Genomic DNA, 19,544 nt, shown 5'->3' on the forward strand with positions numbered 1-19,544 from the left:
CTCATTAAATCTTATTTTTGTTTGTTTGTTTGGGCACCTATTGCTGTCCTCTTGGATGCACCTGGTGAAAGCAGAATAAATATTGAGAAGAAAAGCCTTCAGGTATATAGGGGCTACATCTAAAATTAGGTAATTAGTCCTTTTATATTTTTAATTCTTTCAGAAATTTGTGTCAACTTTTGAATTGTGAGATGCTTGATGATATTTTTATCTATGGAAAACGGAGATCTAATGGCCAGATTTCAAGGTCAGGTAAGAGCTTAAAACCATATGCTACATTTGGACTTACGTTTTTATACTGAAATTAATACAGATGATGCAAGTAAGACTTTAAATGGGCACTAAAAACGTGACCTATGTCATGGCAGCATTCCATCTGAGGGCTCACAGTAGTTAAATCCCTTAGGATAGTCATGAGACAATCAAAGCCAGAGGACCAATGAAGCCAGTTGTTACAATTCAAAATAGCCAGTTTGTGAGAAATTAGAAGTTTTTTAACAAAGAGTTAGAAAATATAAAGAGGAACAAAACAGAGGTGAAGACTATAATAACTGAAATGAAAAATACACTAGAAGAAATCAACAGTCTACCCTGTCTTTACATTCCAGATCAGTGAATGCAAAGACAGGGTAGTGGAAATCACTGAAGCTGAACAGAACAAAGAAAAAAGAATAAAACTAAATGAGGACAGTTTAAGAGATGTCCAGCATACTAATATTCACATTATAGGAGTCACAGACGGAAAAGAGAGAGAGAGAAAGAAAGGGGCAGAGAACATATCTGAACACATAATAGCAGAAAACATCCCTAACCTGGGAAAGGAAACACACATCTAGGTCCAGAGAGCACATAGAGTCCCAAACAGGATCAACCCAAACAGGACCACAGCAAGACAGATTGTCATAAAAATGGCAAAACTTAAAGATAAAGAGAGAATGCTGGGGACTTCCCTGGTGGTCCAGTGGTAAAGAATCTGCCTTTCAACGCAGGGGACTTGGGTTCAAAACAAGTGAATAAACATTACAAAACAGAAACAAAGTCACAGATTCGGAGAACAAACGTGGTTGCCAGAGGGGGAGAGGGGTGGAAGAAGGAAAGAAATAGGTGAGGGAAATTAAGAGGTACAAATTTCCACTTGCAAAATAAATGAGTCACAGGTATGAAATGTACAGTGTGGGGAATATAATCAATAGCTCTGTGATATCTCTGGTGACATATCATAACTAGACTTATCGTGGAAATCATTTTGAAATAGATAGAAATACCCACTCACTATGTAATAGGAACAACTGAGTGTTGTAGGTCAATTATACTTGAAAAACAAACACACATACTCATAGAAAAAGCGATCTGATTTGTGGTGGGGTGGGGAACGGATGAAGGCAATCAAATGATACAAACTTCCAGTTATAAGCCAAATAAGTACTGGGGATGTAATGCACAACACGATAAATATAATTAACACAACTGTATGTTACATATGAAAGTTAAGAGAGTAAATCCTGAGAGTTCTCATCACACACAAAAATTTTTTTTCTATTTATTCATGTATCTATATGAGATGATGGATGTTCACTAAACTTGTGCTAATAATCTCATGATGTATGTAAGTCAAATCATTATGCTGTACACCTTAAACTTATACAGTGTTGTATGTCAATTATATCTCAATAAAACTGGGGGGAGGAAGGAAATGCTACATTTCTTTACGAGGTAGTCCAAAATAAAGATGTCATTATCCCACCCAAATAAAATAAATAAATGAAAATAGCCAGTTTCCTTCTAGCACCTGACTATTAAAATGCACAAAGGAAAAAAACAGCAAGACCTCCATCAAGGAACGTACCAAGAGGCAGTTTCAAAACTTGCCATTTGCACAGAAGTATCCTGGAGTCTCAAGGGAAGATGGTGCCCAGGACAGCTCTTGAGAATGACACCTTGAGCAGGAGCTGTAGGATTGGTTTCGGGAGACTGGGCTGAAACCTCGACAGCTGATGGCTGAGGCCATCCAGGTCTCGGGACTGAGGTTAGAATGGGAGCGAGAGTGGTGGCTAAGCATGGAGCCTGCGACTTTGCTGGGCTTGGGGAACTTCAAAGAAAGGCTATGTTTTTCTCCATCCGGAGGCACGATGCTGAAACCATCGCTACTGCGTAAGAAGGAGGCGATTCCGATCTCAGAGAAGATCTCAGGTGTCCAGGTTCCAAGAACCCTCTGCAGTGCTACTGCCCAAACCTGACTAGCCGTGGAAACAGTTTTTGGTCCGTCAGCAAAACTCTTCCTCAGGCTGGGGTCGTCCTACCAACAAGAAGGGTTGTGTGTGCCTGTGTAAATAAACTGGTGATGCAGCATGGACACGGCTTCAGTTCCGCATGATCCCATCAACGTCCCCAAGACCAGGGTGGACAAGGACACACGTTCTTTCCCAGCATCGAACCTGAAATAACCGAAGGCAAGGACAACAGGCCACTAGATACATTTCATAAGGGTTATTTTAATAACACAAGCCAATTCTGCTTGTGTTCCGGGTATTTTCTGGGTATGTTTGTGCTTCTATCACAGACATGTGATATAGGGTGCACACCTGTGTAGTATCTGTGTGTGTGCGTGTGTGTCTTCTACCTGGCAGTTCCATTTGAAGAAGGCCCCATGAACAAAAGTAAGGCCTACCTGCTGCTTTCATTTCATTTTTCATTTTTCTTTTTTTTAACATCTTTACTTGAGTATAATTGCTTTACAATGGTGTGTTAGTTTCTGCTTTATAACAAAGTGAATCCGTTTTACATATACATATGTTCCCATACCTGCTGCTTTTATTTATTTTTATTTTTAAAATGAATTTATTTTATGTTTGGCTGTGTTGGGTCTTTGTGGCTGTGCACGGGCTTTCTGTAGTTGCGGCGCTTGTCATTGCAGTGGCTGCTCTTGTGGTGGAGCATGGGCTCTAGGTGTGCGGGCTTCAGTAGTTGTGGCACACAGGCTCAGTACTTGTGGCGCACGGGCTTACTTGCTCCGCGGCATGTGGGACCTTCCCGCAGGCAGACTCTTAACCACTGCGTCACCAGGGAAGCCCTACCTGCTTCTTTTAAATAAAGTGATTATCCTGGATCAGTGCTCAGGGACCACCACCTCCTGGCTTCAGGCAACACTCACCCAAGAGGCTCCCTTTCAGTGTTGAATTAGCTGGAACCAGGGTTCTCCCAAGAATGTTGAAGGTGACAAAATACACTTGAAGGCCACATCATCCCTCAGCTCTGAGCTGGGGAAAGAGCTATGATATGCGTTCCGCATCTTGGGGTGGGGGAGAGGGGGTGAGAAGAGCCGCATGCGGGCCTGGACAGTCTCCTCTTGTGTTACCTTCACAGAGGTAGGCCCTTCCCCCTCCGCTAGCGTGGATTCAGTCCCCACGTGCCCTCCACAACAGGGAAGGTTGTGAACAGAACTGGGAGAGAAGCCGACGGTGCCCCGCTCCCTTTCCTCCATAAAGCCCTATAAGTAGTCACTGCAGAAGTGTCCCTTGGAGTTCTCCTTGTACCTGCGCTGGTCACCATGAATGGGCCTCAGGCCTGCTTTGAAACACACTGTTCTCCCATTTGAGACTCACACCACCCGTCTTCCTCATTTAGGTGGTCCCAATGGGGCTGGGTGCGGGGAGCATGGGTGCTGGGGGAGAGGGTAGAAGAGAACAGGTGGGTCTGTGTAAACCCCTCACGGGCACCTGGCAAACTTCTGAGATGTGCATGGCCTATGATGGTGACTTAGGGCTGTTACTGCATGGAAGGAGGCCTCCTGGGCATTCGGTCTGAATGACGCTGGCTTAGCAATTTCCATCAAATTTACTAACCCCATGTGACACAGAGAACAAATATGCAGAGAACTCACAACTTTATTGAAAATACAAAACATGCCCTAAAAGAGTGGGTCAAGGACTCTACTTCTAATTAATATACTTTGCAGGCATTTGGGGAACTATTCTTGGTGGTGAGGTATGCAGAAGTTGAAACTGGCTCAAAGGACCTTTGGAAAAAACTGTCACAGACACAATTCAACAGAATGTCGGGGCAGCTGAAGGATCTCAAATGGAAAGGAACGACGCCATGCCACATGAGGGCACCTACAGTGAAACACGAGTGGAAGACGACAGGTCGGAGGAGGCAACAGCATAGGAGGAAAGGGTGGCATGGGTGGCACGGGTGGCTCAGGCTGCACGGGTGGCACAGGCAGGTTAGGTGGCATGGGAGGCATGGGTGGTGTGGGCGCCCCAGGCAGCAGAGGCAGCTCCAGTGGCACTTGCTCCAGAAGAACGTGGACCCAATCCAGCTCCTGAAGCAGAATGACACTGCAGGGTTCACACACGCTGACGACTGCCAGGGGGACCAGGGGCACGTGGGGCACATTTCTGAGCATTAGTGCCCTCTGATGTCTCCGACACTTGGCCCTTCTACTCTTAAACCAAGCCTACAAGCAGAGAGAAAAAGGGATTGATTAGTATATTGAGCATTTCATGTCAGACATGAAAAATTGCAGCAGGGAGCTCTCGGTGCCTTGAAGATTTGAAAGTGCATCAACGGAAGCTATTTTCTTCTTGCTAAAGTATCTTACGATATGTAGCTGAAGGCGCTCCCTTCAGCCGCCCTCCCCCACAAGAGCGAGCACCGACTATGTGCCAGGCTCTGGATTGGCATATGGCTTTGTCTCTCCCCTCCCACCGTTACTATTATTTCCCCCACTCTTACACGCAGGTGGAGCTGACCAACTGCGCTCTGTCCCTGCTGTTATTACTATGCCGGGTAGGTCTGCGTCCTGACAACTGACCGTCAGCTCCAGCAGCCACTAATCCTTACTCATTGGGCAGGTGTCACCTTAGTTATGGGGGAAGTTGAGCATAGGAAAAAGTGGGTGCCTTTTAAAATCATACTGAGGGGAACGGTCCCCATTTTGAAAAACCCATCTTTGGTTACAGTAAATAATCAATAGGAGTGCGTTGGATTTTTCAACAAAAGCTTTCCCCAAGGATGACTAAAAAGGGTCATTCATCCTCTGGAACCTTGGATGGTTAAAAAGATGGAGATGGTATTGTGAGGGAGGTTTGGTCATGGGGGCCCAGGGACTTTGTGGCTTGTCTTGCTGGACACCGGCGGAACTGAAGCCCTGGACACTGCCTTAATATTAGACTATAGGGGTAACGAATGCTTAGATGAACTCAGCCCAAATTTACTAAAACTCTTAGAATCTTTGCCCAGACAAGAGTTTGGGGGGAAAGAGGCATACCATTGTCACCTCTGTCAATTCTGCACTCTCCAACCTGCCCCACCCTCCAAACCTTCCTGGGCTCAGGACCAGGTCAGGTCACTCCGCTCTGGCTACAGTTGCAGGGCCTTGGACCAGAGCCTCTGGTGCCCAGCAAGGTTGCGCCCTCTAGGAGCTGCGAATCAACCAGGAGATCCCCATCCTGTCCCTTATGCTTAAGTCAAGAGGGTGCAACCTGCATTTTAGGAAGACAGCCGACAACCACGTGAGTGAGGGGTCACAAAACGGCTCCCCCCTAAATATCTGGCAACTATTAACAACTGAAAGTAAAACCTGTCCTGTGGACTCCACTGCTCCCTCAGCATCTCAGTTAATGGAATTATGCCATATTTAGATTTTTGGATGTTTCCACGCGGCAAATTTTACACGAGACCAAGGGCCTCCTCTCTCTGTCGCCCCATTTTCCCTCTCCCATCTTAGTATTTGGGTCCTTCTGCTGCATGAATATGTAGTCGAGAAAAGCCAGTGTAACAGAGCTCACTTTGGGGGGTTCCAGTGTACCAATGGTCAAATCTGCATAAATATAAGCAATGTGCAAAGCTGGCTGTGTGAGGTTCAGGCTGACACTACTTCCATATTTCCAATACTGGTTTCATGAAACAACTCCTACTGTCCTTGCAAACCAAGGGAGGGTGTCCATTAAATGTTTCTTTGGGACGCTCATGCTGTAGAGTTTGGAAATAGATGAAAACATTCTCCCGTCTTCTTCATGTGTTTCTTGTTGCTCCTTTTCCCTTCAGAACTCCATTAAGAGACCACTACGTAAACCCAGGAGAAGCAAGCCACCAAAACTTCAGTTTCTCTTTTCCTCTGAGCTTGCTTTGCCTGCTTGACAAAGCAGAGGCCTGCGCCTCCCAAGCCCTGGCCAGACCTGACTGTGAGCCCATCCCGTGGCCTTAGGCCGCCAGCACTGCTTTCCAGACCCCACCACCAGGTCTGCAGCCCGTGTCCATCACTGCCCTCACACACGCTCTCTGCAGCAAAGCTAGTGAACCCATCCTGATTCTTCTTTCCTTCCTTCCTACTTTCTTCCTTTCTATCAATCTTGTGTTTTAAAAAAATATTCCTCTTCCACAACAAGCGAAGCCACTGCACTGAGAAGCCCGCGCACCACAACGAAGAGTAACCCCGGCTCTCCTCAACTAGAGAAGAGCCCACGCACAGCAAAGAAGACCCAATGCAGCCAAATATAAATAAATATTTTAAATATATATATATATATATACTCCTTTGATACAACTTACTGTGTTCTATGGACAAATAATCAGCTTCTGTGCCATGAGCTACCAACTAGTAACCACTACCTGAATGAATGAGCAAGTATTTCAAATTAACACAGGTAAGCGACTAGCTGAGAGCCAACCCCTGACCATCACAAACAAATTCTTCGAAACCAATCCCTCATAATAATATGAAAAGGGAAGAAAAAAATTCTTAGACATTAGAAATTGCTCAAAATAATATTCACTGATACATTTGGTAGTTTCATAATGTTGAATTTACGCAGTATCTCCAAGACATGTATCGATAGTATCCAATTATTCTCAAACCCGTCCATCTTTTGAGGTCAGTGGAAATTTATTCAAATTTGTTCTTTTTGTTTGTTTTATTGTTTTATATGTTTAGACAAAGTCCTAAAGGTTGCAAACCTTTCCCCCCTCTCCATCATACTGCACAACCTACTATGTTAGCAATGTTTTCAGGCTGCACATCAAAAAATTTCAGAAAATTAAAATTTACGGCTGAAACTCTCTACACTGCTCTACCAAACACATAAAAACAACAGCAAGAGGACCAGGCACTTGGAATTTTAAGCTATTCGCCTCCCCATCAGTCTCATCTAAACTAAACATATATTAGTTGCTCACATGTTGTGTTCCGAGGTGAATTATTCCCTTACCCAATTGCCTGAATACTTGTAAATTCACTCCTTATACAAAGAGCTTAGGCCTGGCTTTAAAACTTTTAAATAATTTAGTATACTTGAACCCTCTTCTAACCCAGCTATTTGGTGCATTAATTTGAATAATTGCCAAGTCAGAATCAGCCCCAACATGATTCCACAGAGACTTGTCCCCTAAGGGATACCAGTTTTGGAAGGAGTTTAACTTTACTGAAGATACATATATTCTGGCCCCAAAGCCCCAAAAGTCCAAACCTTATTTCCAAAACATCGACAAGTGTACAAAAACACACCAACTTGAGAATGTCTAGGACAAGGTATCCAATTCCTAAAGCAGGTTTTAGATTGGCTGCCCTGCCAAGTTGCTTTTTTCAGGTTTACTGACCCACACTCTGGCTTCAGTCACTCCCAGACGTCTTGCAATCTCCTTTCTGAGGGGAAAAATATTGAAAATATTCAGCACTTGACATTATGGATGAAATGAAATATACAATGCACATTTCATGCTATGTTCAAATGTTTATTCAGAGAGTAGCCAAGATGGTGACATAGGAAAAACCCCGAGCTTACCTCCTTCCATGGGTACACCAAAATTACTGCTATTTACAGAGCAACTTTTTTTTGCGGTACGCGGGCCTCTCACTGTTGTGGCCTCTCCCGTTGCAGAGCACAGGCTCCGGACGCGCAGGCTCAGTGGTCATGGCTCATGGGCCCAGCCGCTCTGCGGCATGTGGGATCTTCCCGGACCGGGGCACGAACCCGTGTCCCCTGCATCGGCAGGTGGGCCCTCAACCACTGCGCCACCAGGGAAGCCTACAGAGCAACTATTGATGAGAATGACCTGAAGACTAGCAGACAAGAGCTTCCACAACTACAGATATAAAGAAGGAAACACAATGAGATGGATAGGAAGGGCCGAGATGTGATATAGTCAAGACCCACACCCCCAGGTTGGCGACCCATAAATGGGAGGATAATTACAATTGCAGAGGTTCTCCCCAAGAAGCAAGGGGTCCAAGCACATTAGATTTACGAACGGGGAGAAAATATTGGCACACAATGCAACTGACAAGGGCTTAATTTCCAATATCCCAATAGCTCATACAACTCAATAACAAAAAAACAAACAACGCAATCAAAAAATGGGCAGAAGACCTAAATAGACATTTCTCCAAAGAAGACATACAGATGGCCAACAGGCACATGAAAAGATGCTCAACATCACTAATCCCATATCTGGGCATATACCTGAAACAGATGAAAGCTCTAATTCGAAAAGATACATGCACCCCAATATTCAGAGCAGCACTGTTTACAATAACTAAGATGTGGAAGCAACCTAAGTGTCCATCAACAGATGAATGGATAAAGACGATGTGGTAAATAGATACAATGGAATATTACTCAGCCATAAAAAGGTATGAAATCCTGCCATTTGTAACAACATGGACGGACTTAGAGAGTATTATCCTAAGTGAAGTAAGTCAGACAGAGAAAGACAAATATTACATGATATCACTTATATGTGGAATCTAAAAAACAGAACAAGTGAACTTATTTACAAAACAAAAATAGATACACAGACATAAAAAACAAACTTATGGTTACTAAGTGGGGGGATAAATTGGGAGCACAGGATTAACAGATGCACACTACCATAGATACCAGGTAAACCAAAAGGATTTATTGTATAGCACAGGGAACTCTATTCAATATCTTGTAATAAAATATAATGGAAAAGAATAAGAAAAAAGAATATAGATATATACATATATATATGTATAATCTAATGCACTGCTATATATAAACCTCATGGGAACCACAAACCAAAAATCTATAATAGATACACACACAGAAAAAGAGAAAGGAATCCAAACATAACACTAAAGATAGTCATCAAATCACAAGGGAAGAGAGCAAAAGAAGAAGGAACAAAAAAGAACTCCAAAAACAATTAGCAAAATGGCAGTAATTACATACCTACCAATAATTACTTTAAATATAAATGGAATAAATGCTCCAATCAAACGACAAAGAGTGGCTGAATGGATACAAAGACAAGACCCACATACATGCTGCCTACAAGAGACACACTTCAGATCTAAAGACTCAGACAGAAAGTGAAGGGATGGAAAAAGGTATTCCATGCAAATGGAAATCAAAATAAAGCTGGAGTAGCATTTCTCATATGAGACAAAATAGACTTTAAAATAAAGACTATTACAAGAGACAAAGAAGGACACTACATAATGATCAAGGGATCGATCCAAGAAGAAGATATAACAATTGTAAATATTTATGCACCCAACATAGGAGCACCTCAATACATGAGGCAAATACTAACAGCCATAAAAGGGGAAATCGACAGTAACACATTCATAGTAGGGGACTTTAACACCCCACTTTCAGCAATGGACAGATCATCCAAAATTAAAATAACTAAGGAAACACAAGCTTTAAATGATACATTAAACAAGATGGACTTAATTGATATTTATAGGACATTCCATCCAAAAACAACAGAATACACATTCTTCTCAAGTGCTCATGGAACATTCTCCAGGATAGATCATATCTTGGATCACAAACCAAGCCTCGGTAAATTTAAGAAAATTGAAGTCATTTCAAATATCTTTTCCGACCACAATACTAGGAAAAAAAGATATCAATTACAGGAAAGAAACGGTAAAAAAGATAAAAAAACATGGATCCTAAACACTATGCTAGTAAATAACCGAGAGATCACTGAAAAAAGCAAAGAGGAAATCAAAAAATACCTAGAGACGAATGACAATGAAAACACGACGATCCAAAACCTATGGGATGCAGCAAAAGCAGTTCTAAGACGGAAGTTTATAGCAATACAAGCCTACCTCAAGAAACAATAAAAATCTCAAGTAAACAATCTAAACTTACACCTAAAGGAAGTAGAGAAAGAAGAACAAACAAAACCCAAAGTTAGCAGAAGGAAAGAAATCATAAAGATCAGAACAGAAATAAATGAAATAGAAACAAAGAAAGCAATAGCAAAGATCAATGAAACTAAAAGCTGGTTCTTTGAGAGAATAAACGAAATTGATACACCATTAGCCAGACTCCTCAAGGAAAAGAGGGAGAGAACTCAAATCAATTAAATTAGGAATGAAAAAGGAAAAGTTACAACAGACACTTCAGAAATACAAAGCAACCTAAGAGACTACTACAAGCAACTCTATGGAAATAAAATGGACAACCTGGAAGAAATGGACAAATTCTTAGAATGGTATAAACTTCCAAGACTGAACCAGGAAGAAATAGAAAATATGAACAGACCAATCACAAGTAATTAAATTGAAACTGTGATTAAAAATCTTCCAACAGGGCTTCCCTGGTGGCGCAGTGGTTCAGAGTCCGCCTGCCGACGCAGGGGATGTGGGCTCGTGCCCCGGTCCGAGAAGATCCCACATGCCGTGGAGTGGCTGGGCCCGTGAGCCATGGCCGCTGAGCCTGTGCGTCTGGAGCCGGTGCTCTGCAACGGGAGACGCCACAGCAGTGAGAGGCCCGCGTACCGCTAAAAAATAAATAAATAAATAAACAAATCTTCCAGCAAACAAAAGTCCAGGACCAGATAGCTTCACAGGTGAATGCTATCAAACATTTAGAGAAGAGCTACCACCCATCCTTCTCAAACTCTTCCAAAAAATTGCAGAGGAAGGAACACTCCCAAACTCATTCTATGAGGCCACCATCACCTGGATACCAAAACCAGACAAAGATACTACAAAAAAGAAAATTACAGACCAATATCACTGATGAATATAGATGCAAAAATCCTCAACAAAATACTAGCAAACAGAATACAACAACACATTAAAAGGATCAGACACCGTGATCAAGTGGGATTTACCCCAGGAATGCAAGGATTCTTCAATATATGCAAATCAATCAATGTGCTACACCATATTAACACATTGAAGAAGAAAAACCAAATGATCATCTCAATAGATGAAGAAAAAGCTTTTGAGAAAATTCAACACCCATTTATGATAAAAACTCTCCAGAAAGTGGGCATAGAGGGAACCTACCTCAAAATAATAAAGCCCATATATGACAAACCCACAGCAAACATCATTCTCAGTGGTGAAAAACTGAAAGCATTTCCTAAGATCAGGAACAAGACAAGGTTGCCCACTCTCACCACTATTATTCAACATACTTTTGGAAGTCCTAGCCACGGCAATCGGAGAAGAAAAAGAAATAGAAGGAATACAAATTGGAATAGAAGAAGTAAAGCTGTCACTGTTTGCAGATGGCATGATACTATACATAGAGAACCCTACAGATGCCACCAGAATATTACTAGAGCTAACCAATGAATTTGGTAAAGTTGCAGGATACAAAATTAACGCACAGAAATCTCTTGCATTCCTATACACTAATGATGAAAAATCTGAAAGAGAAATTAAGGAAACACTCCCATTTACCATGGCAACAAAAAGAATAAAATAGCTAGGAATAAACCTACCTAGAGAGACAAAAGACCTGTATCCAGAAAACTATAAGACACTGATGAAAGAAATTAAAGATGATACCAACAGATGGAGAGATATACCATGTTCTTGGATTGGAAGAATCAACATTGTGAAAATGGCAATACTACCCAAAGCAATCTACAGATTCAATGCAATCCCTATCAAATTACCAATGGCATGTTTTACAGAACTAGAACAAAAAAATCTTAAAATTTGTATGGAGACACAAAAGACCCCAAATATCCAAAGCAGTCTTGAGGGAATAAAATGGAGCTGGAGGAATCAGACTCGCAGACTTCAGACTATACTACAAAGCTACAGTAATCAAGACAATAGGGTACTGGCACAAAAACAGAAATACAGATCAATGAAACAGGATAGAAAGCCCAGACATAAACCCACGCACCTATGGTCAACTAATCTATGACAAAGGAGGCAGGGATGTACAATGGAGAAAAAGACAGTGTCTTCAATAAGTGGTGGTGAGAAAACTGGACAGCTCCATGTAAAAGAATGCAATTAGAACACTCCCTAACACCATACACAAATATAAACTCAAAATGGATTAGAGATCTAAACGTAAGACTGAGCACTATAAAACTCTTAGAGGAAAACATAGGAAGAACACTCTTTGAGATAAATTGCAGCAAGATCTTTTTTGTTCCACCTCCTAGAGTAATGAAAATAAAAACAAAAATAAACCAATGGGACCTAATGAAAGTTAAAAGCTTTTGCATAGCAAAGGAAACCATAAACAAGGCCAAAAGACAACCCTCAGAATGGGAGAAAATATTTGCAAATGAAGCAAGTGACAAAGGATAAATCTCCAAAATTTACAAGCAGCTCATGCAGCTCAATAGCAAAAAAACAAACAACCCAATCCAAAAATGGGCAGAAGACCTAAACAGACATTTCTCCAAAGAAGACATACAGGTGGCCAAGAAGCACATGACAAGCTGCTCAACGTCACTATTATTAGAGAAACGCAAATCAAAACTACAATGAGGTATCACCGCACACCAGTTAGAATGGGCATCATCCGAAAATCTACAAACAACAATTGCTGGAGAAGGTGTGGAGAAAAGGGAACCCTCTTGCCCTGTTGGTGGGAATGTAAATTGATATAGCCACTATGGAAAACAGTATGGAGGTTCCTTAAAAACTAAAAATAGAATTACCATATGACCCAGTAATCCCACTCCTGGGCACATACCCAGAGAAAACCATAATTCAAAATGACACATGCACCCCAATGTTCACTGCAGCACTATTTACAATAGCCAGGTCATGGAAGCAACCTAAATGCCCATCGTCAGATGAATGGATAAAGAAGATGTGGTACATATGTACAATGGAATATTCCTCAGCCATAAAAAGGAACGAAATTGGGTCATTTGTAGAGATGTGGATGGATCTAGAGACTGTCATACAGAGTGAACTAAGTCAGAAAGAGAAAAACAAATATCCTATGTTAATGCATAGATGTGGAACCTAGAAGAATGGTACAGATGAACCAGTTTGCAGGGCAGAAATAGAGACGCACATGTACAGAACAAACATATGGACACCAAGGGGGGACAGTGGGGTGGTGGTGGTGGTGGGATGAACTGGGAGACCGGGATTGACATATATACACTAATATGTATAAAATGGATAACTAATAAGAACCCGCTGTATAAAAAAATAAATAAAATTCAAAACAATAAATATATAAAAAAATAAAAACAGACATCACTAATCATCAGAGTAATGCAAACCACAACTCCAATGAGATATCACCTTAGAATAGCTACCGTCCAAAAGACAGCAGGGACTTCCCTGGTGGCGCAGTGGTTAAGAATCCACTTGCCAGTGCAGGGGACATGGGTTTGAGCCCTGGTCCAGGAAGATCCTACATGCCACAGAGCAACTAAGCCCATGCACCACAACTACTGAGCCTGCGCTCTAGAGCCATCGAGCCACAACTACTGAGCCCGTGTGCCAGAACTACTGAAGCCTGAGCACCTGCAGCCCGTGATCCGCCACAAGAGAAGCCACCGCAATGAGAAGCCCGTGAACCGCAGCAAAGAGCAGCTCTGGCTCACTGCAACTAGAGTAAGCTCGCGCACAGCATCGAAGACCCAATGCAGCCAAAACTAAGTAAATTAATTACTTCTTAAAAAGACTACAAATAACAAATATCGGTGAGGATGTGGAGAAAGGGGAACCCTTGTACACTGTTGGTGGGAATGTAAATTGGTGTAGCCACTGTGGCAAACAGTATGGAGGTTTCTCAAAAAACTAAAAATAGAACTACCATATGAACCAGCAATTTCAATCCTGGGTATATATCTGAAAAAAACAAAAACACTAATTCAAAAAGATACATGCAACCCAATGTTCATAGCAGCATCATTTACAATAGTCAAGATATGGAAGGAACCTGAGTGTCCATCAATAGAGGAACAGATAAAGAAGATGTGGTATGTATATACAATGGAGGTTAAAAAGAATAAAAATGTGCCATTTGCAACAACATGGATGGACTTGGAGGGTATTATGCTTAGTGAAATAAGTAGGACAGAGAAAGACAAATGATCTCACTTATATGTGGAATCTAAAAATTAAAGCAAACTATTGAATACAATGAAAAAGTAACACTCTCATAGATATAGAGAACAAACTAGTGGTTACCAGTGGGGAGAAACAGGCGAGAAGGACGAGATAGGGGCAGTGGATTAATAGGTACAAACTACTATGTATAAAATAAATAAGCTACAAGGATATATTGTACAGCATGGGGAATATAGCCAATATTTTATAATAACTATAATGGAGTATAACCTTTAAAAATTGTGAATCACTATATTGTACACCTGAAACTTATATAATATTGTACATCAGCTGTAACTCACTTAAAAAAAAACCCCGATAACCCTAAAGTCTCCACCAAGAAACTGCTAGAACTAATAAATGAATTCAGTAAAGTTTCAGGATTCAATTTAATATACAGAAATCTGCTGCTTTTCTCTACACTATAATACACTATACTCTCAGAGAGAAAGCAAGAAAACAATCCCATTTAAAATAGCTTCAAGGGCTTCCCTGGTGGCGCAGTAGTTAAGAATCCACCTGCCAATGCAGGGGCCACGGGTTCAAGCCCTGGTCTGGGAAGATCCCACATGCCGCGGAGCAACTAAGCCTGTGGGACACAACTACTGAGCCTGCGCTCTGGAGCCTGCGAGTCACAGCTACTGAGCCCGTGTGCCACAACTACTAAAGCCCGTGTACCTAGAGCCTGTGTTCTGCAACAAGAGAAGCCACCGCAATGAGAAGGCCCCACTTGCCGCAATTAAAGAAAGCCCACGTGCAGCAAAAAGACCTAACGCAGCCAAAAATAAAAGTAATTAATTAATTAATAATAATAAATAAAATAGCATCAAAAAGAATAAAATACCTAGGAATAAACGTAACCAAGTAAGTGAAAGACCTTTACTCTGAAAACTATATATAAAACACTGATGAAGGAATTTGAAAATGTTCCCCCAAAATGACAAGATATACTGTGTTCTTGGATTGGAAGAATTAATATTGCTAAAATATCCATACAGGAAACACAGGGGACCCCGAATGGCCAGGGCAGTCTTGAGAACGAGGAACGGAGCTGGAGGAGTCGGGTTCCCTGGCTTCGGACTATACTACAGAGCTGCAGTGGTCGGGACACTGTGGTACTGGCGCAGAGGCAGGGAGATGGATCAATGCAACAGGATGGAAAGCCCAGAGATGAACCCACGCACATATGGTCACCTTATCTTTGATAAAGGAGGCAGGAGTGTACAGTGGAGAAGGGACAGCCTCTTCAATGGGTGGTGCTGGGAGGACTGGACAGGTACATGTAAGGTATGAGATTAGATCACTCCCTGGCACCATGCACAAAAGTAAGCTCAAAATGGATTGAGGGCCTGAATGTAAGGCCAGAAGCTGTCGGGCTCTTAGAGGAAAGCATAGGCAGAACACTCTATGACATAAATCACAGCAAGATCCTTTTTGACCCACCTCCTAGAGAAATGGAAATAGAAACAAGGGTGAACAGGTGGGACCTAGTGAAACTTCGGGGCCTTTGCACAGTGGAGGAAACCATAAGCAAGACCAGGGGACGACCCTCAGAATGGAAGAAGGTGTTTGCAGATGGAGCAACTGACAAAGGATTAATTTCCAAAATTTGCAAGCAGTTCGTGCAGCTCAATAACAGAAAAACGGGCAACCCAATTCAGGAATGGGCAGGGGACCTGGGTAGACATTTCTCCAAGGAAGTTGTGCAGACTGCCAGCAAGCACATGGAGGAATGCTCAACATCATTAATCATTAGGGAAATGCAGATCAGGGCTGCGGTGAGATATCATCTCACACCAGTCAGAATGGCCATCATCAAAAAATCTAGAAACAATGAATGCTGGAGAGGGTGTGGAGAAAGGGGAACGCTCCTGCACTGCTGGTGGGAATGTGAATTGGTACAGCCACTATGGAGAACAGTATGGGGGTTCCTTGGAAAACTACAAGTGGAACTGCCACGTGACCCAGCGGGCCCACTACTGGGCATATACCCTGGGAGGACCATGGTTCAAAGAGAGTCATGTACCAGGATGTTCATTGCAGCTCTATTTACAATGGCCCGGAGATGGAAGCAACCTAGGTGCCCATCATCGGATGAATGGATGGGGAAGATGTGGCACATATATACAATGGAATATTACTCAGCCATAAAAAGAAATGAAATTGAGTGAGGTGGGGAAATTGGATGAAGGCAGTCAAAAGGTACAAACTTCCAGTTATAAGATAAATAAGTACTAGGGATATAATGTACAACATGATAAATAAAATTAACACTGCTGTATGTTATATACGAAATCTGTTAAGAGAGTTCCTAAAAGTTCTCATCACACAAAAAACTTTTTTTCTGTTTAATTATGTATCTATATGAGATGATGGATGGTCACCAAACTTATTATGATAATCATTTCATGATGCACGTAAGCCAACTCATTATGCTGTGCACCTTAAACTTATACAGTACTGAATGTTAATTATATCATAATAAACTGGAAGAAAAAATATTTATCAGGCAGCTCTAGACATCCAAATCAAGGGGCATCTTGAGTTTGACACTTTTGAGAAAGGGAGAAATTGGGCTGATCCAATTATCACACCACAGCAAAAAGCAACCGAACTTGGAGTAATCGAGTTGAACAGAAAATCCTAAACCGAAGTTGATGCTAGTTACCATCCCTGCTTGTTGAATCGTCCCTACCGCCATCCAGGTTTCCACGATACGGTTTGCCTACAAACAGCCTCTCCAAACACTCCGCCTCTGTCTCTTGCAAGCTTCTTTTATTGTCTTTCAATATTCCCTAGCTCAGTGAATATACCAGCAGCCATTCATTTGGGCAAATCAGAAATTTATACATTTTTCTTAAACATTTCCTTTTACCCCCATGTTCAAATTACCATGAATTGCTATCAATTTTACCTGCTAAATATCTCTTTAATCTGTTCACTTCTCTCCATCGCCACTACCCTGGACCAACACACCATCACCTCTGGCCTTGCCTTCTGAACAGCCTCCTAGGATTGAATCCCAGCTCTGCCACGTTCCAGCTGTGCCATCTTGGGCAAGTCTCATCACTTCTCTGAGCTTCAGTTTTTTCACAGTTATAAGTGGGGATAATAACAGTGGCTACCACATTCACAAGGGGTTGTGAAGATTCAATGACAGTATGTAGAAAAACCCTTTAAAACAAGTGCTTAACACACAGTAAGCACAATGTAAATGATAGCTTTTTAAATTTTAGCCGCGTTCACAGGTACTCAGCAACCCATTCATTCTCCACACTGAAGTTTGCTTTAGGGAACAATTCTACCTCAGGCACAAACTTCAGGGGTAACTAAAAATTCAGTAATCGGGTTTCCCTGGTGCCGCAGGGGTTAAGAATCCACCTGCCGATGCAGGGGACACGGTCCGAGCCCTGGTCCGGGAAGATCCCACATGCCGCGGGGCAACTAAGCCCGTGTGCCACCACTACCGAGACTGCGCTCTAGAGCCCGCGAGCCACAACTACTGAGCCCACGTGCCACAACTACTACGGAAGCCCACCCGCCTAGAGCCCGTGCTCTGCAAAAAGAGAAGCCACCACAATGCGCGCACCGCAACTTAGGGTAGCCCCCGCTCGCCGCAACTAGAGAAAGCCCGTGCCCAGAGCCCGAGAGCAGCAACAAAGACCCAATGCAGCCATAAATAAATAAATTGATTTATTTTTAAACATTCAGTAATCAAGATAAAGGATGTTTTCATGTAGTGTTTAAACTAATGCAAATATAATCCATGAATAACTGATGATCAAAATTTCAGATAGAAGTACACTCCAACTCTGTATTTGCTCCACCACGTCTCGGGCGACTCATTATTTATGTGAACCGGTGGCCCACAAAGTTCCCCAACGTGACTTATTCAAACACCGCACGGAAATATCGACCTCGATTCCCGCCAGGCAGAGTCCCCGCCCCCGTCCTAGGCCTCGAGGGTGCCGGAAGGGCGGGCCGCCGCCACGCCCCGGGGCTTTCAGATCCGGAGCCGAGGAGAGGGACTCGCGAGAGCGCCGCCCACCACCCGCGCGGCAGCCCGCGCCACCCGAGACGCCCGCTTACCGCATGAGCGCGTTGGGGTACTGAGTGTGCTGGAAAACGCTCTCCAGGTCCTGCACCTGCACCTGCGTGAACCTGGCGCGGGGCGCACGCCGCTGCCCGTCTGCGGCCTCGGGACCCTCGACGGCGGCCCGCGGGGGCTGCTCCTCGCTGCCCGCCTCGGCCTCGGCCTCGGCCTCGCGGCTTTCGCCGTCCGCGGGGCCGGCGGCTCCGACGCTGACCTCGCAGCCTTCCTTTCCTTCTCCTTCGTCTCCCGCCTCTTTCCCTTCCGCGGCTGCTCCCTGCTCCGGTTCGGACTGAGCCTTCTGCTCCTCTCCCCCCTCTCCGGGAGGCGACATCTCCGCGGGCTTCACCTCTGCAAGGGAGGAAACCCAAAGAGAAAGATCAGGCCGTCGAGTGAGCCTGGCTCTGGGGAGGGCCTGCGTCCGAGGGGGGTCCTGCCGTTCGCCCCGCCCTGGGAAAGTACCTTTCCTGGAATCCGTTAAAGCGAGTGCCCCACCCGCCACTGACCTTTCGCTTCTTCCCGCTCCTCTTCGACCCCCAGCTTGAAGAAGCCGGCAACGGCTGCATCCGTGACGTCATAGGCATCGTGGCTGCTCTGCGGCTGACGCTCCATGTCCCGACTGCTGTCGAGGAGGCTGTGAGCTTCAGCGGAGGCTGCTCTGGATCCCCTGAGACCCACGATCCGGCACGTTAAGGCTCCTCTGGCGACTGGTCGGGTTTCAGAGATTCTGGTATGACGCCCACTGTGGGTTTACCACAGCCTGTTGGGGGTTGGGTTAGCTGATGTGCGCATGCGGCAGGGCGTCGGCCGTCTAGGGGCCGTCTAAGGGGGCGCGGGCAGGGCGGGGAGGATGTTGCGCGCCGCCCGGGCGCTGGTGGGGAGCATGCGTGAGAGCAGAATTCCGGGTCCCAGGTTGCAACCTAGCTGACTAAGTACTCCGCACTGGGTCGGGCGCCTTCCCAGACCAAGGGGCTGTGCCCGATTTGTGGAGGGTAAGAGAGAGACCTCACCCAAGCTCCATAGATCTTGGAGAAGCGTTTGGGGACTATCTCTTGACCGAGCCCTCCATATCCGGCAGCCAGTACCAAGAAGGGAACAGTAATCAAAGTGATACGGTCGCCCCTTGGTATCCGCGGGGAA

The 19,544-nt window shown here is 43.8% G+C and overlaps 1 protein-coding gene across 1 annotated transcript; it reads right to left on the reverse strand.

Annotated features, from left to right (window-relative positions):
- Positions 1-1,858: 1,858 nt before the first annotated feature.
- On the reverse strand, positions 1,859-19,189 carry LOC149744187 (uncharacterized). The gene is made up of 5 exons (XM_089904890.1): positions 18,911-19,189; positions 18,404-18,755; positions 7,597-7,642; positions 4,217-4,456; positions 1,859-2,296 (listed from the first exon to the last, which is right to left on the reverse strand). Exons 1-5 carry the CDS (start codon positions 19,014-19,016, stop codon positions 1,859-1,861), a joined length of 1,182 nt encoding a protein of 393 aa, XP_089761016.1. The 5' UTR covers positions 19,017-19,189.
- Between the last annotated feature and the right edge of the window lie 355 nt (positions 19,190-19,544).

The sequence above is a fragment of the Delphinapterus leucas genome, chromosome X (genome assembly GCF_059928025.1).
Source record: "Delphinapterus leucas isolate spDelLeu-1000000601 "Yukka" chromosome X, BTC_Dleu_Yukka2, whole genome shotgun sequence".
NCBI lineage: Eukaryota > Metazoa > Chordata > Mammalia > Artiodactyla > Monodontidae > Delphinapterus > Delphinapterus leucas.